Below are 14,574 nucleotides of genomic sequence, written 5' to 3' on the forward strand. Positions count from 1 at the left end.
CATGGCTAGCGTGGCATATTGAGATGACTATGTTTTCAATTTGGCTAGCAAAATTCTTGATAAGGATTTGTATTTTTGACAATGGATGAACTACTGAAGGAATACTACCAATTGAACTAGAAGGACCTTGACCTCATGTAGGATAACTTTACTAGAGAGGACACAAAATAGAGTCAGCCATGGGAGCAAGCCATCGTGGCTAGGGTTTCAACCCTTAAATTTCAAACCGTTGAAGAACCCCACTATGGCCTTCATGAAATCCAATAAATTAAAACAAATTATGATTGCTCATGAGGGCAGCCTTCTTGTTTGATAGTGCCCTCTATCATCTGGTTTTTAAACAACCAGAGTGAAAGTAAGGCACCAATTCTTGCATAACAAAACCAATAATAGCTGTACCAGTACCTGTGTCCCTGCCCCCAGCTAGGCAAAAGTTGACTAAGGAAATCCTACCCCAAGAACTGACATGGAAAGTGTACTGTGTCTTTACTTTTAAGGTCAAAATGGAACAAGAAATGTGAATCTCTCCTTGTGGGCCTTTGAAGCAAGAAGCCTTTTATTGATCTTTAAACAGAAATCCTCTCAGGCAAATACAGATGAGCAAGAGGTGGTACTGGCAAAGGTAAAGACTATTGAAGAAGAGGTTGTCGAGGCAAAGCATACTTAATCAGCACAATGATGTACAAGAAGATATGGTGGTGGATTAACAGACGATGGACATTGAGGATGATGTGGCAACAGGGCCCAGCACAAACTTGGGCTGAAATCACCAGGATGACCTCAATGAAAACAAATGGTTGGCTTAAGGACCCACCTCATCATGGACTCCTCTTGTTTTGTTTTGTTTTGTTTTTAGTGCATAAGAAGTTTCTTTGTCTGTGCTTGGATTCGCTTTTGTATAATCTTGTTGTAAAAGTATATCTACCATTTTAAGTTCAGCTATCAAATAGTATAATATTTGACAGTTTGATTCCGGCATTGCAGCTCAAACACATGTCAAGGCTTTTAAAGCCATAGGTACACTTAAAGGTGAGGATCCCTGAAAAAGATCTTCAATTATCTATCCAAAAAAAAAAATTGAGTACAATAACCTAACAGAATAGTAACCTTCACTACGGGCCAAATGTTGAATTATGGATGTTGGAAGCCATAAAAGCAAAAAACTTTTATCAAAAAATTAAGTGACTCACCCAATACTGGGGTACAGTACTATTATTAACTATTTAGGTGTAAATTTTTATTTCCAAGTAAACCGGTTCAAGTACTAAGGGCAATTGGTATGGCATTTAAGCTTTAAGATTAAGAACGATTACCTAAAAACCCTAAAAACTGATTGAATGTTAAAGCATGAACTGTGGGTGCCTTAAAACCTTTAATCAAAAAAGTGTGAGTACCTAACCAAACACCATGGTTGGTATTTGATGTAAATCTAAATTTACAAAACAAAATCGAGTACCAAGGAAAATTGATATGACATTTGAGCTTTAAGATTAAGGACAATAAACAGTGGTGTCCATATACATGATATTATGCCTGACTGAGAAAATCTAAAATATATAATTAAGGACAAAAACTTTATAACCTTAACGTACTTATCAAATGTCATATCACAAACTATGGGAGCTTTAAAAAGTGCATCATCCAGCACTACAGTAATGGCATTTGGTGTAAACTTACAATTGCAATTAAACCAATTTGAGTCCTGAGGACAATTGATATGGCATCTAAACTTTAAGATTAAGGAGAATAACCTAATGACCTTAAATACTGACAAGATGTTACGTTATGGACCTTGGAAGCCACAAAAATCTTGATTCATAATATTCTAAGTGCCTCGCCCAATATTCTGGTGTAAATTTGCATTCTAAACCGATTGGAGTACTGGGCAACTGATATGTGACTTCAGCTTTAGGATTAAGAAAGATAACCTAATAGCCCTCAATTATAGACTTGGACAGCAAAAACTTATTCTTAAAATTGTAAGTGCCTCATGCAACTGTTGTATGCATTTTAGACTAAATCTTAAAATTGCAATCAAACTGACTTGATTACTAACAGCAACTGATATGACATTGGAGCATTCAGATAAGGGACAATAACCTAATAACCTTAGAATACTAACCAAATGGTAAATGATGGACTGTGGAAACCTTGAAATTCGTAATAAATAAAAAAATTGCAAGTGCTTCACCCCAACATGGTGTATGGTGTTTTAGTGTATGTTAAATTTACAAGCAGTTGCTATTTTGGTGTAAATTTCCATTTACAACTAACCCAAGTCTAGAACAGAGAACAAATGACGAGAAATTTGAACTCTAAGCTTAAGGACAATGACCTAAAACCCTTATATACCGATGAAATGTTGAATTATGGACTGTGGAAGCACTCTTAATCAAAGAACTCGTTAAATGTCTCACCCAAACATTGAACGGTATTTTGGTGTAAATTTCAATTTACAAGAAAACCGGTTCTAGAACCGACGACATTTGATACTTTGGTGTAGGTAAACAGATTCGAGTATCAAGGAAAACTGAAACAACATTTAAACTTTAAGATTGAGCTTGATAACCTAATAGCATTAAATACTAATCCAATGTGCCTGATGCACATGCGGGCTGAAATGGTAAAAACGAAACGATAAGAAAAACTTACTCCATGGAAAAGCAGGTCCATGAGGGGAGAATCATAAACCGACTGAATCTGTGGCCTTGTCCAGTCATATCTTGGGCCATTTGTGACGGCTTTCTCTGCCTCAATGCTAGCTGCAGATGAAAAATTTAACAATGGAGAAAAAGAAGAAGAAGTATTATTATTAGCGCATGCAATTGTTGATGTCTGAAGTCGTGGACTGGAACTTCAGAATTGCCTTTATCAGAGCCATTATCTTTTATTTTCTGCTGCAACTGCCGGCAGCCCCGAGGATCGATCCGTTGACCTGCAGAAAAAAAAGAGTAAAAGAGAAAACGAAGAGCTCCTGTTTTCCGGAGCTCCCGAAGTAGTGTAATGAGAGGCTAAATGTCATTAAATCCCTGTTCGGAGAGTTTGTAATTTGTTTGTACTGAGAGAAATCTGCATTTGTTGTTATTTGATTGTACCTTTTGTTTGTACTGAGAGAAATCTGCATTTGTTGTTATTTGATTGTACCTAGTGTTGTCGTGTTTTGTTTAGCTGCGAATTGTGTGGGGGTGGTAGATGAGCTTTCCCAATGACCATGAATTCAATTCCTTAATTTGTTGAGGGGTCGATGGAAAGGATGTGTCTGCATGGAGGTAGATTGACATTACATTATGGAATGTAAGATATATGAGAATATTCGGTATAATTATATAAATATGTTATAAGTTAGCTTTTTAATGATTTAGTTTGAATAGGAGAAAAGATGGAAAAACTTGATAAAGTTATGTGACAAAATTTACAATAGAAGAAGTAAAATCAACAAAAAGTTAGAAATCAACAAGAAATCAATGGTGGGGTTGTCATGTGTTTTGGATGGTTTCAATTTCAATCTTTGATTTCTATAGATTGGTTGGTTTCATGAATGTCAATAAAAACTTTCATGTCAATGTCTTTAAAGACGACAAATCTAATTGAGATCTATATCATGTCAATGTCCTTCAAGACAACAAAGGGAAAATAAATAACACTTTAGATTAATTAAATTAATTAATTTAGATATATTAAAATGAATATATGAAAATAAATAAGTGTATTTATTTGAAAATTTAATGTAGGTATGTTGTGATGGATGTTTAGAGGTGATTCGTTCATGTGAAGAAAAATTAAGCTTAATCAAATGAATGCCTTAGAATCTAGAGGATTATTATAAGTTTGTTTAGTTCACTTCTACAATTGTAGAAACAATCTTTGTGATTGTGCATTTTAACTTAGCCCACAACTTTCAACTTTAGTATATAGATTTCAACTCTACCAACTTCTTATATATGTTTTTAAAGTTTGTTTTGGTGTTTGTGATTTGTGTATGTGTATGTGTATGTGTATGTGTATGTGTATGTGTATGTGTATGTGTATGTGTATGTGTATGTGTGTGCGCATGTGTGTTCATGTGTGTTCATCATCATCATCATCATCATCATCATCATCATCATCATCATCATCATCATTGACTAAATTAGGGATTAGGGTTTTTGTCTTTAGCATGTTAAAATGAAGAACAATGATGCTCACAATGACAAGGCTAATGAGGTGAAGAGAGAGATTGAGGATTGGGGCTAATGCATTTGACATATCAAAACGATGAACACCAAATATTAAAAAAGAAACAAACAACAAGATTAAGAAAACAAAAACCAAAAAGGACCAAGACAAGAACAAACAAGAAAGGGGAATAAAAAATATGGGGAGTGGGGAACTCCCCCCCCCATCCCTCCACCCCACTTTGTCAAGGAAAGAACAAAATAATGTTTGGATGCAAGATACAACAATTATATTCTTCTCACATCACCATCCTCTAGCTTGGCTGAACACTTCTCTCTACACGTGTTTTTAAACATCCAATAATAACCTTACAAGGTGTTATAGAAGGAGACCTCACTTTTTATTTCCCTCTTTTGGGATCTTCCACTGACATTCCAATATAAGTGCTATTGAATAGAAACTATTCCCCAACACATATGCATTAAAAATATGTATTTTAAATCTACGTTTTCCTCCAATAAATGGCATTACAAATCCTCACAATGTCGTATCTTATTCACACTTGAATCTAGCATTAAAAACTTCTCTTCTAATAGCATTCTTTATTCTTTTAAAAACTTTATGTTTTCACGATTATTTTGGATTGGCAACACTTTCTTATGTGATATTTCACCAAATTAGTTGACACTCATCTATTCCCCGCTTTCTTTTAATAACTGAAACTTTTATTTGATTTTTTTGAAATAGAATTTGATAATTAACAATAACAATTAAAAGGTTGGAGATTAAATACAAATTCTTCAATTACCCAACCAAGAAATTAAACAATCAAATTAGAGCTTGATTATGCGAAACTAAACGTCAAAAAGATTTTAAATTGCCTTCTATCATAGCTTTTGATCGAACGAACATCTTCTCATGAAAACTAATCACATTATATGAAAATTTTGTTATTTTTTTCAATTTTGACTTAATTGAAATCTATGAACACATACACACATACATATGCACATATACTTGTTGACATATATGTATATGTGCACATAACATATATTGTACACATATATGTAAAATGACATTTCATTAACTCTTGTCCAATATGAATGTTATTGAACTATTACCTAACACATATCGCATTAAAAAATTCTATTTTAAATTGACAATTTTCCTCTAATAAATGAGATTAGAAATCTTTATATATCATATCTTATTTACACTAAAAATCTTAACATTAAAAATTAAAAACTTCTAATGAATTATGAATTGTGTGTTCTTTTTAAGTAGGTAATAGTAGAAGAGAGAATCCAAATAGTTTTGGATCCTTTGTGCATCTCAATCTCCTAAGCTATCTCCTAATTAGCTTATTGAATGTTCACCGAAATTTTATCGTAAACAAGAGTATGAGTATCAAAGATGTAGATATAATAGTTACACTTTGCTGAACTGTCCAAAAGCACACTTAAAAAAGAACCGTTCAAAACTTAGGGTGATTGTTCTTTTGATGACTTAAAATTAAAGTTAAAAGGAAAAGATCATTACTAACTACAGGTATAAAAAAGCACGGTTGAAAGAAATTTGAAACTCTTTGGAAATGCTAAAAAATGAATATTGAGATACATATTCAATTGACCGGGATCTAATAGTTACAAGTATAGCCTCTTGGGCTTGAAAATCGCTACAAAAAATGAATGAATAAAAGAATTGAATTAATGGATTTGGTGAAACTAGTTGTATCTCAATCCTTCGAACTCAGTCGAATGCCTAGCGAGTGCATTCAGCAGGGAAGCCCTGTGGAAACCTTTTACTGTCCGAACAGTAATTGTAAATCATGTAGTTTTCGCGCACCCATTCAAGTTTCTGCTGCTCACTCGACTCCAACGCCTCTGCACCATACCATGAATTCACAGAGCAATCAGAGGAGGCAGAGCATGTCTCTGCTTTGAAATTTCCATAAGATGCCACAAATGGAGATTTGCTCCAGTCGATCTTCACTGCACCGCCTCTGGTTGCCCAATTGTCTGCGTTCCACAGGCTTGAGTATATTCTCATCGCTTGATTCTTCGGATATGCAACGCCCAAATCTTCGCTGTTCTTGAACACTCTCACTGGAGTTCCATCCACAGAAAACCTGCACAATATCAGAAATACACATTATCAACTACAAAAATGATCTTAAAAGTAGAGGGCCAGGCCCGAGAGGACATTCAATAGCTGATTTGAAGTTGCAGGGATTATATTAACGTTACTTACATAATTTGTTGGGGATTCCAGAGCAGGGAGTAAGTGTGGAAGTCTGCTGTTGGGTCGAACCAAAGGTAGAATTGCTGCTCCCGACCGCCTTTTCCTTGTGAGAAAACATTGGTGTGCATAATATAGGGATCTCCAGACAGATTTCCCAGGAACTCGAAGTCTATTTCATTGTGTTTATCCCCTTGTGACGAGAGCTGCAGCAGATCATCACCATTTTATTAGACCATACTCAACTTCCCACAACAATACTACTAGTACTACCCACTACTCATTTCAGGAGTGCAGAGTGAATCGAAGGGGCAAACTTCCATAGTATGCAGTAACAGTACCGGCGGAGTTACCAGGCACCAGCTTGATTTGCATATCAATCTTGCCAAATAGATATTCATTCTTGGATTGGAACCCTGAACCTGTTTTCATACAGCAGAGGCAGAGGAGATAAGGATCCATTCAACATACCGTAAAAATCATATATATATATATATGCAGTAAACATATGAGATAAATACCTGAGGACTGATCGAGAGTAAGCTGCAAGCGTTGGCCATTGTCAAGTATCTTAGCCTGATCATTTCCCCATGTGATATCGAAGTCATTGTAAAAATTTGCAGAGACAAGGTGGGAGAATGCAAGTGCAAGGCTTAAGAGGAGAGCACATAGAATGAGGTCCATTGAAACTGAAGACAAGAATGCAAACCGTATGAGTATTGATAGAGGTAAAGATGATGTGAATGTTGGATTGCAGAAGGAAATCGATGGAATTTATATACATAGGCAGGGTCAGGTAAGAAATGGAAAGTAGCAAGAAATTTCACCTAGAGTTGTTAAAGTGGATGAGTTAGTGCGCGCTTTGTATTTACAGCGAGTAAAGGTTTTGGGATTTGTTGCACTCGGAGATCCAGCTGGAAGAGTGTAGTGTTGAGTACAGGTAGCATAGCTGTGTACATTATGCAACAGCTGGCGTAGGTGTGCGGATTATGAAAGAGGAGTTGTATTCCATAAGTGTGGGTGCAGTTCCGAGGCTACTTAAAATGTAGTTTCTTGGATGTCGACATCTCACCTGTCCACAAAGCGGTCAAACGCCACATACCGCGTGTTTTTTTTAATATTCTTCAAACATGTGAGGAGGACGCTGGTATACTTATTGGAATAGTATTTAATTGTAACGGTAGATTTTGTATACCAATGTCTCTCTTTTTTTTTGAAGAATGGTTTAATAATTGATAGAATATTATATTTAGCTGATAGGTTCTCTGTTTGGGCTTTTGTCCATCAAAGTGTCAGCGCTCTGGTAATTATCGGACTTCTGACATCTTTCTGACCACTCTTCATTTTCAGACAATGCCATGTTTTTGTTTGGGTAGTCACTTGATTTTATGTGTTTCATCATTTATTATCTAGCAGTGAAATTGTATGACTCCAGTAGTTTGACAGTGGCATTTATGTCGATTGGTGGCGTTTGTTAATATCTTAGGGTTCAATGGAAGAAATTATGTGATTGTGCAAATTCTTCAGTTACTGCTTGAAATTTGTCATCCTACTTGCTTGGGTGTGTCTTCTCGACGACAAGTAGTTGAATCATAAGCGACTCAAACCCTAGACGTTTTGCCACGTTCAAGGGCTGTGCGGTTGTTTGTTGGAGAATGTATCTATGCAGACTGTGAGGTATACTTGCTTCAAACCCTATCCCGGAGATTATAGGTTATTGGGTTTCTTTTTATTTTGGTTTGGTGGTGTTTTTGAACTCAAAGGATTCTAGCATGGTGGATTTTTGTCAATGGAAATCAGATTTAGGGTGAACTATTCTAGCCCCTTTATCCATCTCCATGAAGAGAAACAACAAATGAAAGAGATAAAAAGAGAAGTCCGGGTCAAGAGTGGCAAAAACATTTTTTTTCACAAAGTGATTCTTCCAACTTTGAGCAGAGCCATACAATAGGGGAACATGGGCACTTTTGGAGATTCGTATGTTTGCTTGAAACCCTACCTTGTAGATTTGTCAGTTGTTGGGTTTCTTTGTGTTTCATTTCTTTGTTGTTCTTGCAAGTAGGGTTTTGTTTGCTAAATCAATGAAATATTCGATTTAAACATTTGTTTGCTTCCTCTATTTTGTCATTTTCCCCACGAAACAACTATATAAAAAAGGGTCGCAGAGGCAGATCCAAGTGTGCATGGCCTATTTTGGGTATGGTGATTTTAGTTGCTGGATCGCCTTGAATAGAGAGGCCTCCAGGTTTGGTTGTTGTGATGAACTTGCAGTCTCTTTTGTTTATGTTGGAATAGTTGTCGAAGGAGCCTGCTCCCCTGAAATGGGGGCACTTCCTTCTTTAATGTCTGGCTGAATCGATGTTAAGTTGTCAACTATAAGGGCTAGCATTCCAATATTATGATTCCTATGATCCAATAAAGGACTTGTGAGACGGGGAGTTGGGATCTCCATTGATCCCTAGCGCAGTAGGATGTCCAACCTAGATAATGTGTCCAACTACAAGACCTAACAAGAATATTGCAAGCACTAACAATTATTTGCTTACCTAAAGCTCAAGCATTTGCATGCATGCAACAAATCCCAATGATATCTTCAAGAATGTCGTAAGTAAGAAATTTTGAGCATTGTTTAAACAGAGCATGCGATAATTAAATATTTAATTTGTGGTGTCTAAACTACATGTTTTTTAGAATTCCTCATTGTTATGTGTTTAAATTTCAACTTTGCCCACCTAACTTGCTATAAATATACTAGCGAACCTCTGTTTCCACAAAAGGTGTTTCTTGTATCTTCAAGATACACACTAATTTCTTAGGTTGAATATTTTATCAGCTTTGAAAAAGAGAGGTATAATGGTTTCAATTGATTTGGGTAGCTCACCCAACTGGAGAAGATCTCTTATTCTAGTTGAGAGTGCTGAAGAATTGGCTAAAACGCACCTCCAATAAGTTCCAGATAGATATGTGAAAAGTGATGAAGAGAGAGAGAGAGAGAGAGAGAGAGAGAGAGAGAGAGAGAGAGAGAGAGAGAGAGAGAGAGAGAGAGAGAGAGAGAGAGAGAGAGAGAGAGAGTATAACCATATAATCCAGTCATTCAATCACAATACAATGAAAGAATTAAAAGGAGATAACATATGACTTTTATTGTGGAAATTATTCTATTTTTTAAGGATTGTGCATGTCCTCAAATTGGTAAAATTACACATGTTTTCATTTTCTTGAAAAAACATGATAGAAGAATTAATAGAATCTTATTATTTTTTGAGGAAACAATTTAAGATTTTATTATTATAGAAGCCCGCATGGCAACGTAGTTGGCTAAGGGCTTTAGGTTCTTCTCATATAGGTCCTGAGGTTGATTCTCGCTAGCCTGATTAAACCTATGTGTGTGATTTTTGGGCGACTACACACATCTCTAGGGGATTAGTCTTGTCTCCTCTCACCCCACTAACACCCCAACTTGACAAAAAGTAAGCCCAAGGCAAGGTTTGGTGGGAAATTCTGGGATGAGTCATGAGGATACCTCTACGGAAAACAAAAAAAAGATTATATTCTTATAGAAAATAAATTATGTGATTTTACATTTTGATTTCACAAGCTAGAATCTCCAATTTGGCTCAATTATCAGAATTATCTATTTATCTTTATCAAATTCTATTAATTATAACAATAAATTCACCATCTTTGATTCCAATGGAGATCTTCTCTTTAGAATGAACATACATTCTCTTGCTTCCAACCACCTTATTTTCCTATACAATAAGAGCATACCATTTCTCTTTTTATGTCACAAGGTGTAAACATCATTCACATATTTCGTTATGCATATTTTAATTATTTAATTGATCATATGTTTGCATACCTTCCTTTATAGCTTCTTGGGCTACACCAAAGATGGGAAGGCTATCTTGGAGATGATAAGATGGATCCATGATAAAAAACACTCCTCGCTATGTTATAGTCTTTGGTTTTACCAACAAAAGAGTACCTTACCTTTTCCCTTTCTTTATTGTTTTTGCCAAAAAAATATCTATTAAGAGGATTTTGTGTATGTGAAAAAAGAAGCGTTGATGCAAGAACATAGGGATATTTTCAACCTATGTAGTGAGCCCAGCTTCAATTAAGATTTAATGATGAAATTATATGTCATGCTTGAAAAAATTCCTTGGTGACACTGACCTTTCTTATGTGAGAGGATCACAAAGATGAGGAGACAACCACACCACCCTCCTCTATTGTCCTATACCAAAAAAGTGTGACACTTTTATTTGATTTTTTTGCAATTATGCTTGGCCTAATGATAGCTCAATTTTATAAAGATTTGCATAAACCCAAAATTTTCTTTCAATGTTTTTGTTGTCTCCAATTTCCTTCACATCACCAAATCTTTATTTCAGAGTTTTCTTGTTTGCTATCATCCTTTCTTGCAAGTTCTCGATCTTACTCTTGAGTTTGTATTTAGGTGTGAAAAAAAGTTTAGATTTTGTTATTTAAATCTTTTGTTTATGTGTTAGATTGAATTGCACACAATATTGATCAATGATTTGACAATTTAATGTTATATTAACTTCCTTCTCAACTTTAATATTCTTTGGTATTGTACTAACTTTGTTCTCAAATTTAATATTATTTAAAATATTGAAAGGATTATTTTAATTTTGTTTTTAAGTTATGACCCAAAGATTAAGATACCATTTTTGAGTATATTTCTTTAAATTAGCCATTTTATGTTACCATGCCAATCACAATATAAACATAATACAATATTTAGAGAGGTTTTTTGCACAAAGTGTCCCATCTATCTACACTTTAATTGAACATCATGCTTTTCAGTGGTCAATTGGTCAATAGCAATTTTACACTTCATCTCTACCAGAATGTGGTGATTAATGAAGTCCATTTCTCTCTTAAACATTGAATGGACTAACATTCACTCAAGGAGCTCAAATTACTAAACAATTTAAAGGTGTATATTTACTCCCAATTTTGGAGTGAATGTACATTGTCATGTAAACAATAGTTATTGGGACCCTTTTCAATGATAATGATTATATGTATTTCTACAAGGAAATATATGTGCATTAATGAGAATATTGAATGCCCTAACCGTCAAACTTAGAACTCACTCATGTGGCTGGTAAAATTATCCACCACCAAGCCACTTGTCCCTTCATGATGAAAAATTTCAAATTTTATCAACATGCATTTCAATTCCAACATAGACTTTAAGGTACATTCATGTTGAGATGAACCATGATACCGAATTTAAAATTATATAATTGATAAAATTGAATTCTAATAAATGTTATATGAGATAGAATTTTAGCTATGTTACAAGATTTTAGTTCTAATTAGTTTTTTATTGTTCTGTAATAAAATTTATTTCATTTATTTCTATTCTATAATCAATTGAAGCATTTAATGGACTACATATATTTTGTATCAAGTTTTATATGCAATTAAGGATTTGACTATAAAAAAAATAATAATTTTTTATTATAATTATTTATTTTATCAACATGCATTTTTTCTATTGGTAATTGAAATATTTCATTCATAATATAAGTATAAAGATTACCAAAATTTTCAAAAAGAAAGACATTTTAACTCTTAACTATCTATCATGCTTACCTACCACCCGAAACCACCAATTTACTTGAACTACCATCATGATATGCAAATTTCACCACTACAATTACATACATAATTGATTTACAAACGTTTTCCATATATTACTAATTGACTTCCAAATTACTACTTAATAATACTTCTTCGTTAAGCAAATATTATTTTGTCTTTTTTAAAAAGACTTTCACCATCACAAAAATTATTGCAAATACCTCAAGTGCAACATACATAATATTTTACCATCATAAAACTTCTTTTCAATTGTAACATATAGAATTTCATATTACACCTATTAATAGCTAGTATATGTTTTTCTCTTTGAAATTAATAGCTCAACCTTTGGGTAATAGTAGGGAAGAGAATCAAATAGTTTTGCATCCTAACTTATCAATCTCCAATTAACTTATTTAATATTCACCAAATTTTTTTACATCTTTATATGTAACTTATGAGCTTAAAACTATTCTTTAAGATTATGTATATCAAAGATGTACATATATTAATTAAGCTTTGCTAAACTAACCAAATAAATACTTTAAAAAATAGTTCAAAAAATGTGTTACCATGACCGTATAAGTTAGGATAGGGGAAAGGACCCAGTAGTTGAGCATGTACCAATTGTTGTAAGGGTTGTTGATACCTTTTGTTCCAAAAATTGAACAAATAAAACCTATTGTTTGAAACAAATGTACCAATAGTTGTTAGGAAATGTACCAATAGTTGTTAAAAATGTACTAATATTGTAAAAAGTAACCGATTAGGTGATGCCATGTCAGCTGCACAACTATTGCGGTCTCTTTTGCAGCGTAGTGGTCTCACTTTTTTGGGGGGCTGTTTTGGGCACCTTGGCAAAAAGCATGCTGATGTGGCATCATATTTGATGATGTGGCCCTGAAACCTTAGTTATAAGCAAGGGACTTGCCAAGTAAGCTGCTGTAAAAAAATCAGAGTGATTTGAAATTTCCAAGTAAGATTTTGAGAAGCGCGAAGTTAGGGTGCACAACTAATGGATCCTTTCCCCTATATAGATTTTTCCTTAATCATAATTGACTTCAAGCAAACGTCATTACTCACGACAACAACAAAATTCAAAAAAAGAGGTCCATAGTAGAAAGAATTCTGAATCTCTTCAAATGCTAACAAAATGAATATTGAGCTACATATTCAATTGATTGGGATCCAATCGTTACATATATAGCTTCCTTGGCTTCAAAATCGCCACAAAATTTGAAAGAATAAAAGAATTTGAATTAATGAATTTGGTTAAAGTATTTGTCCTTTGAGCTCAGTTGGACGCCTGGCGACTGTAATCGTAAATCATATAATTTTTGTGCACCCATTCAAGTTTCTGCTGCTCACTTGACTCTAATGCCTCTGCAGCATACCATGAATTCACAGAGCAATTAGAGGAGGCAGAGCATGTCTCTGCTTTGAAATTTCCATAAGATGCCACAAATGGGGATTTGCTCCAATCGATCTTTACTGCACCGCCTCTGTTGCCCAATCGTCTGATTCTTCGGATATGCAACGCCCAGATCCTCACTGTTCTTGAACACTCTCACCGGAGTTCCATCCACAGAAAACCTGCACACTATCAGAAATGCACAATATAAGTACAACAATGATGTTAAAACTGGAGGGCTAGGCAAAAGAGGACATTCAGTAGCTGATTTGAAGTTGTAGGGAAAATACTAACTTACATAATTTGTTGGGGATTCCAGAGCAGAGAGTAACTGTGAAAGTCTGCAGTGGGGTCGAACCAGAGGTAGAATTGTTGCTCGCGGTTGCCTTCGCCTTGAGAGAAAATATTAGTGTGCATAATGTAGGGATCTCCAGACAGATTTCCCAGAAACTCAAAGTCTATTTCGTCGTGTGTATTCCCTTGTGAAGAGAGCTGCGACAGAACATCACCATTTTATTAGACCATGCTCAACTTCCCACAACAATACTAGTACTACCCAGTACTAATTTTAGGGCTACAAAATGAAATGGAGGGAGAGACTTACATAGTATGCAGTAACAGTACCAGCCGAGTTACCAGGAACCAGCTTGATTTGCATATCAATATTGCCAAAGAGATATTCATTCTTGGATTGGAACCCTGAACCTGTTTTCATACAGCAGAGGCAGGGGAGGAGATAAGCATCGGTTCAGCATACTATTAAAATCATATAAATGAAGTAGGCAAAAGAGATGAATATACCTGAGGACTGATCGAGAGTAAGCTGCAAACGTTGGCCATTGTCAAGTATCTTAGCACGATCATTTCCCCATGTGATGTCAAAGTATGGTTAGGGTTAGAATTATGTTTAATTTAAGGATCAGAATTGGGGATATAGTAAGGGTTAAGGTTAGAATTAGGATAAGGGTAAAGTTTAGGGTTAGAGGGTAAGAGTTGACTGGAGGGAAAGTCATGCGATGGATGACAAATTAAATAGGCACATCGAGATAAGAAATGTTGAAACACTAGAAAGGGCTTATAAGGGAAAAGTAGAGTTGCCTCAAACCAAGACAAGAAATTATAATATCCTGGATAAATTTGCATTCATTTGT

At 34.8% G+C, this 14,574-nt stretch overlaps 2 protein-coding genes across 2 annotated transcripts; both read right to left on the reverse strand.

Annotated features, from left to right (window-relative positions):
• Positions 1 to 5,747: 5,747 nt before the first annotated feature.
• On the reverse strand, positions 5,748 to 7,155 carry LOC131867186 (xyloglucan endotransglucosylase protein 1-like). The gene is made up of 4 exons (XM_059215492.1): positions 6,915 to 7,155; positions 6,715 to 6,815; positions 6,406 to 6,599; positions 5,748 to 6,283 (listed from the first exon to the last, which is right to left on the reverse strand). Exons 1-4 carry the CDS (start codon positions 7,075 to 7,077, stop codon positions 5,917 to 5,919), a joined length of 825 nt encoding a protein of 274 aa, XP_059071475.1. The 5' UTR covers positions 7,078 to 7,155; the 3' UTR covers positions 5,748 to 5,916.
• Positions 7,156 to 13,257: 6,102 nt separating this feature from the next.
• Positions 13,258 to 14,306, reverse strand: LOC131057092 (xyloglucan endotransglucosylase/hydrolase 2-like; the record flags this gene model as incomplete). The annotated part of the gene is made up of 4 exons (XM_057991280.2): positions 13,258 to 13,605; positions 13,722 to 13,915; positions 14,028 to 14,128; positions 14,225 to 14,306. Coding segments are annotated over 4 exons (558 nt in total), but the record flags the coding sequence as incomplete, so codon positions are not given.
• Between the last annotated feature and the right edge of the window lie 268 nt (positions 14,307 to 14,574).

The sequence above is a fragment of the Cryptomeria japonica genome, unplaced genomic scaffold, assembly GCF_030272615.1.
Source record: "Cryptomeria japonica unplaced genomic scaffold, Sugi_1.0 HiC_scaffold_165, whole genome shotgun sequence".
Classification (NCBI taxonomy): Eukaryota; Viridiplantae; Streptophyta; class Pinopsida; order Cupressales; family Cupressaceae; genus Cryptomeria; species Cryptomeria japonica.

Excerpts from the sequence above, each read along its gene's own strand:
- LOC131867186 (XM_059215492.1), bottom strand. The coding sequence starts at position 7,077 with ATGGACCTCATTCTATGTGCTCTCCTCTTAAGCCTTGCACTTGCATTC. Across the intron at positions 6,816-6,914 it reads TACTCTCGATCAGTCCTCAG|GTTCAGGGTTCCAATCCAAG; the intron begins GTATTTATCTCA and ends GTATGAAAACAG. Across the intron at positions 6,284-6,405 it reads TGGAATCCCCAACAAATTAT|GTTTTCTGTGGATGGAACTC; the intron begins GTAAGTAACGTT and ends GATATTGTGCAG.